At 40.1% G+C, this 13,011-nt stretch overlaps 1 protein-coding gene across 1 annotated transcript in view; it reads right to left on the bottom strand.

Moving 5' to 3' along the window:
* The window catches only part of SLC26A4 (solute carrier family 26 member 4), a 60,454-nt gene that overhangs the window by 12,140 nt on the left and 35,303 nt on the right, over positions 1-13,011 (bottom strand). Inside the window, exons 13-15 of the mRNA XM_002686803.6 lie at positions 11,852-11,921; positions 1,615-1,707; positions 196-291 (exon numbers count right to left, since the gene is read on the bottom strand). Coding sequence (XP_002686849.4) covers positions 196-291; positions 1,615-1,707; positions 11,852-11,921 — 259 coding nt within the window. The remainder of the gene's footprint in view (positions 1-195; positions 292-1,614; positions 1,708-11,851; positions 11,922-13,011) is intronic.

Genomic DNA, 13,011 nt, shown 5'->3' with positions numbered 1-13,011 from the left:
GTCATTTTATTCTTTCCCATTCTCTCTTGCCTAAAAGAACAACTCAGCTGTTCTCTGACATACATGTGTCATCTGCCTGTTCACCTCTGGGTACCAAAGAGGGTACATTTAGTTTTAGACGATCTAACTGCTTTAATGTCATCTGAGAAATGAGAGAATTTCAGAGTGGGAGCGGAAAGGATGACGCTGCCTTACCTTTGTTGCTCTTAACTGCCCTTTCTTGATGAGCTTTTGTATTTTTCTCAGTGCTTTCAGCCTCTTATTATATACTCTAATGGCATCAAATCCAACCTTTGGAAATAAATGTTAAGTGAGTTAGAACATTTGGTTTCTAATGCTCATTAATGACTGTTTTTACCTGGAAAGGCTATTTCTCAAGCGATATTACTCCCTTTTGTTGCTGCTGCTGCTGCTAAGTCGCATCAGTCCTGTCCAACTCTGTGTGACCCCATAGACAGCAGCCCACCAGGCTTCCCCGTCCCTAGGATTCTCCAGGCAAGAACACTGGAGTGGGTTGCCATTTCCTTCTCCAATGCAGGAAAGTGAAAAATGAAAGTGAAGTCGCTCAGTTGTGTCCGACTCTTTGTGCCCCATGGACTGTAGCCCACCAGGCCCCTCCGTCCATGGGATTTTCCAGGCAAGAGTACTGGAATGGGTTACCATTGCCTTCTCCATACTCCCTTCTATATCCTGCCAAAAAAGAAATTCTGAGGTCTGATGGAGGTCTCCACTACCAGGCCACCCTAACCTACCCACCCAGAGACTCAGGGAAAGTGAAAGTGAAAGTGAAGTCACTCAGTCATGTCCGACTCTTTGGGACCCCATGGACTGTAGCCTACCAGGCTCCTCCATCCATGGGATTTTCCAGGCAAGAGTACTGGAGTGGGTTGCCATTTCCTTCTCCAGAGACTCAGGAAAGGTGGTAGTATATTGAAGACTCTAAGACTGTAAAAAAAAAAAAAAAAAAACACACAGCAAAAAATAACCTTTTTAGCTTTAAGTCTTAACAAATTTCCTTAACATAACAAAGCCCTCTTGTTGCAAAATTTAGGAACATTCCTTTGAACCTTAGGAAAACACTGATCTAAAGGCAAATTCCACCTTCAAAGCATAGCATAGAATTCAAGACCAGAATTCCCTGCTTATATAACCCACTTATACTTTTTACCCTTTATTCCAACTGCCCCTCACCCCTTACCCAATATACATTCCCATATTTTCCTCTCAGCTCACACAGTTCCCAAACCTCTGCATTAATCTCCTTCCTTCTGCCCAACTGCCATGCAAAGCCTGACAGGGATCGCTCCCTTCCATGAAATCTTAACACTTACTGTCTACACTTCCTCTTTGAAACTTACTCAGATTCTGCCTGGAGACATCTCTTGTGGTTTTGTCCAGCACAATTATTGCTACCTGAATTTTAACATATGTGTTATTATTGGTTTTTTCCTGTCCCCAAATATTAATAGATTAGAAGTTATTTGAGGGCAAGGGTGTTATAGTTATTAATGCCCTGTACAAAGGGAACAGGGCATAGGGCCAAATAAATACCTATAAAATGAATGAAGTCTCAAAGGTGGTTAGAAACCAAATTTCTAGGGATAAAATACTTACTGTGGACTTGATACATTTTTTCAAACCATCAACGTTGCCATAAAAAATAGGACTAGAAAATCTCAGAATCTTCACACCTTCAAGTTCTTCAATCTAGCATTTAAAAAAAAAATTGAGTTTAAATCATTTAAATATTCAATTAAGCTTTTGGCTATTCAGCTAGGAGCGGAGTTAGAATTGCTCCAAGGAGCTAGGCAGTGGCAGTCAACTTTCCTTGAATAGGGCCTAGATTGCAGTTGGGAGACAGAGTTACACAAATTCCTGAACTTCCACAGTCACAGAGAAGGTCAGAATAGAAACAGTCTTAGAAAGCAATTATCCAGCCCTCTAATTTCCAGATGACGAAACTGAGACTCCAAAACACAGATACTGTATATCCCTGTAATCCCACTCCTGGGGCACGGATCCAGAGAAAAACATGATCCAAAAAGAGATATGCACCCCAATATTCACTGCAGCACTGTTTACAACAGTCAAGACATGGAAGCAACCTAAATGTCCATCGACAGAGAACGTCCATCGACAAAGAAGATGTAGCACATACATACAATGAAATATCACTCAGGCATAGAAAGATTGAGATAATGCCATTTGTAGCAACATGGATGGACTTAGAGAGTGTTATACTGAGTGAAGTCAGTCAGTCAGAGAAGGAGAAATATCCTATGACATCTGTTATATGTGGAATCTAAAAAGAAATGATACAAATGAACTTACAAAACAGAAACAGACTCACAGACTTGGAGAATGAGCTTATGGTTGTTGGTATGGAGGAAGAATGGAGGGGGCAGGGATAGTTAGGGAGTTTGGGATGGGCCTGTACACACTGCTATATTTTAAATGGATAACCAGAATTCCATAGCACAGGGAACTCTGCTCAATGTTACATGGCAGCCTGGATAGGAGAGGTGTTTGGGGGAGAATATATACACATATATGTATAGCTGAGTCTCTTTGTTGTTCACCTGAAACTATCACAACCTTGTCAATCGGTTATATCCCAGTACAAAATAAAAAGTTAAAAAAAAAATGAAACTGAGGCTCCAAATCGTCATATGAATTGCCTCAAGTTCATATGACTGGCCTTCTCCCCATCTCCCTCAACTATTTTAAAATAGGGAGGGGGAAAAAAGGAGAAAAATCTAAGGGACTTGCAGGAACTGAAGCCTATTATGTTATTTGCTTGTTCTGGAAAAGGAAATGGCAACTCCAGTACTCTTGCCTGGAAAATCCCATGGACGGAGGAGCCTGATAGGCTGCAGTCCATGGCGTCGCTAAGAGTCGGACACGACTGAGCGACTTCGCTTTCACTTTTCACTTTCCTGCATTGGAGAAGGAAATGACAACCCACTCCAGTGTTCTTGCCTGGAGAATCCCAGGGACAGGGGAGCCTGGTGAGCTGCCGTCTATGGGGTCGCACAGAGTCGGACACGACTGAAGCGACTTAGCAGCAGCAGCACCCTGACACACAATGGCCAGAAAAAAGTGAACCTAACAGAATCATCGACTTTTCTACCCTTTAGGGATCATAGCAGTTTTCATCCAGCCCCTTCAGATGAGAAACCTGAGGCCCTGAGAGGCTGACTGACTTGGGCAAAGTCTCCACAAGTTAGAGCCTAGAATTCAGAACCCCCAACTCACCAAGTGTTCCCTGACTCAGAGCATCATAGAATCATTTCTAGCTCTTGACAGCACCTGGCTCAATACAACTGCCAGAGACTGTGAAAATAAATTAAGTAGCAGCTACTGGAATTTTAGATTCAGTATCTAATATCTAAAAAAATTTTTTTCTTTGCTTTTAAAAACTATTTGTTGCTAAAATACATGTTTTCTTTATTTTGTTGTTTCTTTCTTTGCTTTCTTTCATGGCCAGGTCTACTTCCTACCATGAGAAATTTTTTAAATTGAGATAAAACTGGTATATAACACTATATTAGTTCTGTATATGCAACATAATAATTCTATATTCATATACACCACAAAATGATCACCACAATAAATACCCTCTTCGCCTCCTTCATCCATTTCACTGAACCTCCAACCCCCTTCCCCTCTGGTAATCACCAATCTGTCCTTTGTATCTGTGACTTTTGTTTCATTTTGTTTTTATTCATTTGTGTTGTTTTTTAGAATCTATACCTCTAATGGTATTTGTCTCTCTCTGTCTTATTTCACTTTTCATAATAACCTTAAGATCCATCCATGTGGTTACAAATGGTAAGATTTTCCTTTTTATCTCTGATTAGTATTCATGTGTATATGTGTGCCCACATGCGTGCGCATGCTCATTTCTTTATCCATTCATCTGTCAGTGGATACTTAAGTTATTTTCATATATTGGTTATTGTAAATAATGCTTCAGTGATCATAGGAGTGCATACATCTTTCTGAATTAGTGTTTTCATTTTCTTCACATAAATAGCAAGAACTGGAATAGGTGATAGTTCTATTTTTAATGTTTTGAGGAACCTCCATATTGTTTTCCATAATGCTACACCAATTTACATTCCTACCAACAGTGTGTTCCGTCCAACAGAGGGTTCCGTTTTCTCCATACTCTTTCCGATACTTCTTATTTCTTGTTTTTTGTTAATAGCCATTCTGACAGGTGTGAAGGAAAATCTCACTGTGGCTTTGGTTTGCATTTCTCTGATAATTAGTGATACTGAACATTTTTTCCTGTGCCTGTTGGCCATCAGTATATCTTCTTTGGGAAAACGTCTTATTAGAGCCTCTGCCTTGTTTGGGTTTTTTTGCTATTGAGTTGTTTGAGTTCTGGGTATATTTTGGATATTAACCCATTATAAGATACATAATTTGCAGTTATTTCCTTCTATTCAGTTGGTTGCCTTTTCATTTTGTTGATAGTTTCCTTTGCACACAAAAGCTATTTAGTTTGGTGTAGTCCCACTTTTGCTGCCTTTGCTTTTTGATTCAGATCCAAACATTTAACATCAAGACTGATGTCTTGGAGCTAACTTCCCATGTTTTCTTCTAGTTTTATGGTTTCAGGTCTTATATTCAAGTCTTTAATCCATTTTGAGTTCATTTTTGTATATTATACAAGATAGTAGTCCAGGTTCATTCTTTTGCATATGGCTGTTCAGTATCTCTAACATCACTGACTTCTGCTTTATTGACTGTGCCAAAGCCTTTGACTGTGTGAACCACAACAAACTCTGGAAAATTCTTAAAGAGATGGGAATACCAGACCACCTGACCTGCCTCTTGAGAAGTCTCTATGCAGGTCAGGAAGCAACAGTTAGAACTGGACAACAGTTAGACTGGTTCCAAATAGGAAAAGGAGTACGTCAAGGCTGTATATTGTCACCCTGCTTATTTAACTTATATGCTGAGTACATCATGAGAAACGCTGGGCTGGAAGAAGCACAAGCCGGAATCAAGACTGCCAGGAGAAATATCAATAACCTCAGATGTGCAGATGACACCACCCTTATGGCAGAAAGCAAAGAAGAACTAAAAAGCTTCTTGATGAAGGTGAAAAAGGAGAGTGAAAACTTGGCTGAGGCTCAACATTCAGAAAACTAAGATCATGGCATCTGGTCCCATCACTTCATGGCAAGTAGATGGGGAAACAGTGGAAACAGTGGCTGACTTTATTTTGAGGGGCTCCAAAATCACTGCAGATGGTGACTGCAGCCATGAAATTAAAAGATGCTTGCTCCTTGGAAGGAAAGTTATGACCAACCGAGACAGCATATTCAAAAGCAGAGACATTACTTTGCCAACAAAGGTCCATCTAGTCAAAGCTATGGTTTTTCCAGTGGTCATGTATGGATGTGAGAGTTGGACTATCAAGAAAGCTGAGCACTGAAGAATTGATGTTTTTGAATTGTGGTGTTGGAGAAGACTCTTGAGGGTCCCTTGGACTGCAAGGAGATCCAACCAGTCCATCCTAAAGAAATCAGTCCTGAATATTCATTGGAAGGACTGATGCTGAAGCTGAAACTCTAATACTTTGGCCATCTGATGCAAAGAACTGACTCCTTGGAAAAGACCCCGATGCTGGGAAAGATTGAAGGCAGGAGGAAAATGGGATGGATGACCGAGGATGAGATGGCTGGATGGCATCACTGATTCAACAGACATGAGTTTGAGTAAACTCTGGGAGTTGGCGATGGACAGGGAAGCCTGTATACTCCATTTATTCTAAGGGATTCTTGCCCACAATAGTAGATATAATGGTCATCTGAGTTAAATTTATCCATTCCAGTCCATTTTAGTTCACTGATTCCTAAAATGTCAGTGTTCACTCTTGCTGTCTCCTGTTTGATCACTTCCAATTTGCCTTGATTCATGGATCTAACATTCCAGGTTCCTATGCAACATTGCTCTTTACAGCATTGGACTTTGCTCCATCACCAGTCACATCCACAACTGGGTGTTGTTTTTTCTTTGGCTCCATCCCTTCATTCTTTCTTGAGTTATTTCTCCACTGATCTCCAGCAGCATAGTGGGCACCTACCAACTTGGGGAGTTCATCTTTCCATGTCCTATATTTTTGCCTTTTCATACTGTTCATGGGGTTCTCAAGGCAGGAATACAGAAGTGGTTTGCCATTCCCTTCTCCAGTGGACCACATTTTTGTCAGAACTTTCCACCATGACTCGTCCATCTTGGGTGACCTTACATGGCATAGCTCATAGTTTCACTGAGTTAGACAAAGTTGTGGTCCATGTGATTAGATTGGTTAGTTTTCTAACCAAGAAAACCATCCCCAAGAAAAAGAAATGCAAAAAAGCAAAATGGTTGTCTGAGGAGACCTTATAAATAGAAAAGAAGAAAAGCCTTTTCTTTAGAATAGGCTTCAAATAGAATAGAAAAGCCTGTGAAAATAAGAGAAGCCAAAAGCAAAGGAGAAAAGGAAAGATATACCCATTTGAATGCAGAGTTTCAAAGAATAGCAAGGAGAGATAAGACAGCCTTCCTCAGGTATCAGTGCAAAGAAATAGAGGAAAACAGTAGAATGGGAAACACTAGAGATCTCTTCAAGAAAATTAGAGATACCAAGGGAACATTTCATACAAACATGGGCTCAATAAAGGACAGAAATGGTATGGACCTAACAGAAGCAGAAGATATTAAGAAGATGTGGCAAAAATACACAGAAGAATTGTACAAAAAAGATCTTCATGACTCAGATAATCACGATGGTGTGATCACTCACCTAGAGCCAGACATCCTGGAATGTGAAGTCAAGTGGGCCTTAGCAAGCATCACTACGAACAAAGCTAGTGGAGGTGATGGAATTCCAGTTGAGCCATTTCAAAGCCTAAAAGATGATGCTGTGAAAGTGCTGCATTCAATATGCCAGCAAATTTGGAAAACACAGCAGTGGCCACAGGACTGAAAAAGGTCAGTTTTCATTCCAATTCCAGAGAAAGGCAATGCCAAAGAATGCTCAAACTACCACACAATTGCATTCATCTCACACACTAACAAAGTAATGCTCAAAATTCTCCAAGCCAGGCTTCAGCAATACGTGAACCGTGAACTTCCAGATGTCCAAGCTGGATTTAGAAAAGGCAGAGGAACCAGAGATCAAATTGCCAACATCCACTGGATCATTGAAAATGCAAGAGAGATCCAGAAAAACATCTATTTCTGTTTTATTGACTACGCCAAAGCCTTTGACTGTGTGGATCACAATAAACTGTGGAAAATTCTGAAAGAGGAATACCAGCCCACTTGACCTGCCTCTTGAGAAATCTGTATGCAGGTCAGGAAGGAATGGTTAGAACTGGACATGGAACAACAGACTGGTTCCAAATAGGAAAAGAAGTACATCAAGGCTGTATATTGTCACCCTGCTTATTTAACTTATATGCAGAATACATCATGAAAAATGCTTGGCTGGAAGAAGCACAAGCTAGAATCAAGATTGCTGGGAGAAATATCAATAACCTCAGATGTGCAGATGACACCACCCTTATGGCAGAAAGTGAAGAACTAAAGAGCCTCTTGATGAAAGTGAAAGAGGAGAGTGAAAAAGTTGGCTTAAAGCTCAACAGTCAGAAGACAAAGATCATGGCATCCAGTTCCATCACTTCATGGCAAATAGATGGGGAAACAGCAGAAACAGCTGGAGACTTTATTTTTTTGGGCTCCAAAATCACTGCGGACGGTGACTGCAGCCGTGAAATAAAAAGACGCTTACTCCTTGAAAGAAAAGTTATGACAAACCTAGACAGGATATTAAAAAGCAGAGACATTACTTTGCCAACAAAGGTCTGTCTACAGAGCTAGAACAAATAATTTCACAATTTGTATGGAAATACAAAAAACCTTGAATAGCCAAAGCTATCTTGAGAAAGAAGAATGGAATTGGAGGACTCAACCTACCTGACTTCAGGCTCTATTACAAAGCCACAGTTATCAAGACAGTATGGTACTGGCACAAAGACAGAAATATTGATCAATGGAACAAAATAGAAAGCCCAGAGATAAATCCACGCACATATGGACACCTTATCTTTGACAAAGGAGGCAAAAATATACAATGGATTAAAGACAATCTCTTTAACAAGTGGTGCTGGGAAAACTGGTCAACCACTTGTAAAAGAATGAAACTGGACCACTTTCTAACACTATACACAAAAATAAACTCAAAATGGATTAAAGATCTCAACATAAGACCAGAAATTATAAAACTTCTAGAGGAGAACATAGGCAAAACACTCTCTGACATACATCACAGCAGGATCCTCTATGACCCACCTCCCAGAATATTGGAAAATAAAGCAAAAATAAACAAATGGGACCTAATTAAACTTAAAAGCTTCTGCACAACAAAGGAAACTATAAGCAAGGTGAAAAGACAGCCTTCAGAATGGGAGAAAATAATAGCAAATGAAGCAACTGACAAACAACTAATCTCAAAAATATACAAGCAACTCCTACAGCTCAACTCCAGAAAAATAAATGACCCAATCAAAAAATGGGCCAAAGAACTAAATAGACATTTCTCCAAAGAAGACATACAGATGGCTAACAAACACATGAAAAGATACTCAACATCACTCATTATCAGAGAAATGCAAATCAAAACCACTATGAGGTACCATTTCATGCCAGTCAGAATGGCTGCGATCCAAAAGTCTACAAGTAATAAATGCTGGAGAGGGTGTGGAGAGAAGGGAACCCTCTTACACTGTTGGTGGGAATGCAAACTAGTACAGCCACTATGGAGAACAGTGTGGAGATTCCTTAAAAAACTGGAAATAGAACTGCCTTATGATCCAGCAATCCCACTGCTGGGGAAATCCCACACACTGAGGAAACCAGAAGGGAAAGAGACATGTGTACCCCAATGTTCATCGCAGCACTGTTTATAATAGCCAGGACATGGAAGCAACCTAGATGCCCATCAGCAGATGAATGGATAAGAAAGCTGTGGTACATATACACAATGGAGTATTATTCAGCCATTAAAAAGAATACATTTGAATCAGTTCTAATGAGATGGATGAAACTGGAACCTATTATACAGAGTGAAGTAAGCCAGAAAGAAAAACACCAATACAGTATACTAACGCATATATATGGAATTTAGAAAGATGGTAACAATAACCCTGTATGTGAGACAGCAAAAGAGACACTGATGTATAGATCAGTCTTGTGGACTCTGTGGGAGAGGGAGAGGGTGGGGAGATTTGGGAGAATAGCAGTGAAACAGGTATAATATCGTGTATGAAACGAGTCGCCAGTCCAGGTTCGATGCACGATGCTGGATGCTTGGGGCTGGTGCACTGGGACGACCCAGAGGGAGGGTATGGGGAGCGGGGAGGGAGGGGGGTTCAGGATGGGGAGCGCGGGTGTGCCTGTGGCGGATTCATCTCGATGTTTGGCAAAGCTAGTACAATATTGTGGAGTTTAAAAATAAAATAAAATTTAAAAAAAAAACAAAAACACAAAGGTCTGTCTAGTCAAAGCTATGGTTTTTCCAGTAGTCATGTATAGATGTGAGAGATGGACTATAAAGAGAGCTGAGCGCCAAAGAATTGATGCTTTTGAACTGTGGTGTTGGAGAAGACTCTTGAGGGTCCCTTGGACTGCAAGGAGATCCAACCAGTCCATCCTAAAGGACATCAGTCCTGAATGTTCATTGAAGGACTGATGTTGAAGCTGAAACTCTAATACTTTGGCCACCTGATGAAAAGAGCTGACTCATTTGAAAAGACCCTGATGCTGGGAAAGATTGAAGGCAGGAGGAGAAGGGGACGACAGAGGGTGAGATGATTGGATGGCATCACCGACTCAATGGACATGAGTTTGAGTAAACTCCGGGAGTTGATGATGGACAGGGAGGCCTGGTGAACTACAGTCCATGGGGTCACAAAGAGTCGGACATGACTGAGCAACTGAACTGACTGAACTGAATATCACTGATTGAAGAGACTATCTTTTTCCATTGTATATTCTTGTTATAAGCTGTCTATGTATCTGTGAATTTATTTCTGGTTTTTCTATTATATTCCATTGATCTATATGTATTTTGATGCTAATACATACATACTGTTTTGATTATAATAACTTTGGAGTAGAAAGGGGAAATATTAATATGATCTGAAGAGAAACCAGAGTATATGACAATAGCTTTGTAGCAGAACTTGAAATCACGGAGCATGATGTCTCCCGCTTAGTTCTTTCTTAAGATTGCTTTCGCTACTCAGGGTTTTTTGTGATTCCATAGAAATTTTACAGTTATTTGTTGGGCTTTGTTTCTAAATATATGTCTGGCTAATCTACCTTTACTATATTTGCCTTTACCAATGAGATTTTGACTTTTATATGTTTTCTTGTTGCTAGTAAGTAGCTGTAGATTGGGTGTGTACTTAGGGGAAGGGGAGTTCAGAATCTTCCTGCTTCAGAATCCATCTTGGACTACCCCTTTAAAATTTCTTTCTCTGCTTTTTCATCTTTGTTGCCTCTGATCATTAAGCAATCTTTTTTTTTTTTTGCAGCGAATATAAGCCCATCAATGGAATGTTCAGTTTCTTCATTTTTGATTTTCTGTATTATATATTATTTCTTCCAATGCCAAGGATACAGATGTCAAATAAGGTTCTTTGTGACAGAGAACATGATTTCACAGGGATTTCAGACAATTTCATAGAGGATAATGATAACATAGAGAAATAGAAATTTTTTTCCTCTTGCTGCTTAAAAAATTTTTTTATGCCATGGCTTTCAGCCCTATCACTGTAATATTTCTTGGTATGGGTTTTTATGTGTACATTAACTGGGTTCAGTGGGCATTCTGGATTTGTACATATTTTTCTTCTAATTTGGGAACATTTTGATACTTATTCAAATATTTTATCTTTTTTCTTTCTCTTCTCCTTTTTTGGGACTGCTGTTACTCGTATGTAGATATATTGTATTTTGTCCTAGATGTCTCTGAGGCTCTGTCTTTTTAAAGTTATAATTGACATATTAGTTTCATATGTTCACATTGTACATATTATATACAACCTATTTGTATATATTGCAAAATGATCACCACTATAAGTCTAGTTAACATCTGTCACAATATGTAATTACAAAATTTTTTGTGTGATAAGGACTTTTTAAGATCTATTCTCTTAGCAATTTTGAGATATGCTATATAGTATTATTAACTTTGGTCACCATACTGTATATTGCATCCCCGTGGCTTATTTTATACCTGGAAGTTTATGTCTTTTGACCTCATTCCCTCAGAGAAATAGAATTTTGATTCAACTTTTGGAAATAATTGAACTGCCTGTTTTTAAAAAAATACCTCTTACAATGGTTTGACATTAAAATGACATCTTAACTAGCATGAACAAAATTCATATCAGAGAGCTTCCATGGTGGCTCAGAGGGCTTCACTGGTGGCTCAGACACTAAGGAATCTGCCTGCAATGAGGGAGACCTGGGTTCAACCCCTAGGTTGGGAAGATCCCCTGGAGGAGGGCATGGAAACCCACTCCAGTATTCTTGCCTGGAGAATCCCTATGGACAGAGGAGCCTAGCGGGCTACAGTCCGTGGGGTCGCAAAGGGTTGGATATCAGAAGGCACACTGGGACAAAAGTTTTCCTAGTATGCCCAGTATACTTATGGGCTTTCCCAAAAGAAGTAGCCTCCCTTTTTGGCTACCTTATCCCTAACACACTAGAAGAGAAATATGCAACCTCTGAAAATCCAGCTTAGCAAACCCAAGTCCAGCCAGTGTCTCCCAAGGGCACTTACATTTTTGTAATTCTTGGTGCTTTTGTAGATGTCTGTGCTAGGGATACTTCCAAGGCTGTTCCAAGATGGACTAAAAGAAGAAAAATTAAGGTCAGGATTTTTTGGAACAGGCATATTTTGGAATAAAACGTTAGAAGAAATGACAGAATCTAAAGAGCCCATAATTTGGATGTCTTGGGACTCTGTCTTTATTGCAGATGACATTTTCTGGTAGCTAACTCTGAAGTGAACAGCTGGTATTTGTGCAAGCCTGGGGGTAAAAAAGGAAGTGTGCCTCTTTTCCAATGCCTGCAAGAAGTAATGAGCATCGTACTTTCATATGTGTGGCACTTTATAGGATAAGCAAAGAGCTTTCACACATGTTAAATCTTATTTGAGCCCTGAATGGTTAACAGTATTATCCTCATTTTTAAGGGTGAGTAAACTGAGGTTTAGAGAAGTTCAAAAAGGCTCTGGAGGGAAGAGAAGCACAGCCTCTATCTTTAACCTGTGGGTCTTCATGGTCTGGAACAGTGCCTAGAACTACCTTGTGAGTTACAGCAACTTTCTGATGAAGTATGGAAAGTCTGCAGTGATCCAATTAGTCTCATTTCATAGAAATAGGAACCTGGGAGGACCAGATTGCTGATTTCCTGTTCCTGATGCAATCACATAAATTCCAGGATTCCTCAGCTGTGACTAGGGACATATGCTAAATACTACGCCTGAACAAAGAATGCCTGTTTGGGGTGCTCTCAGCAATGTGCTCTCTGGACCAGGCTTATAATTACTGGAAATTAAATCCTGGGGAGGATACTGCCTTTGGTTGGCTCAAAGCCTCATTACCAAATCTGCAGGTAAAGTGTTTCACCCATTTCTCCTTGGCTTAGTGTGCCATGCTGATTTTTAACTTAAAGCTCAGAAACTGTGTAGTCTGTCTCTAAAAATCCTTCTCCCCCTCAATCACACACAAGTTACAGTAAATACGGAGGCATCCAGAGCTCAGAAGACATCATCTTCCAAGGAGAGTTTCTGGGGTGTTTCCCAGAAGAAAACTGTGTGCTTTGGGAGCTTGAGAAGTCTTTCAGGCCCCTGGGCAACCACTTAAGGGTGCTGAGATGGTAAACACACACCTTTGGGTAGGCTCCAACATGCCAGGGGAGGCAAGGAGAATTGCTTGG

This window comes from Bos taurus, chromosome 4 (assembly GCF_002263795.3).
Source record: "Bos taurus isolate L1 Dominette 01449 registration number 42190680 breed Hereford chromosome 4, ARS-UCD2.0, whole genome shotgun sequence".
Taxonomy (NCBI): domain Eukaryota; kingdom Metazoa; phylum Chordata; class Mammalia; order Artiodactyla; family Bovidae; genus Bos; species Bos taurus.
This window is presented reverse-complemented; position numbering and strand designations above follow the sequence as displayed.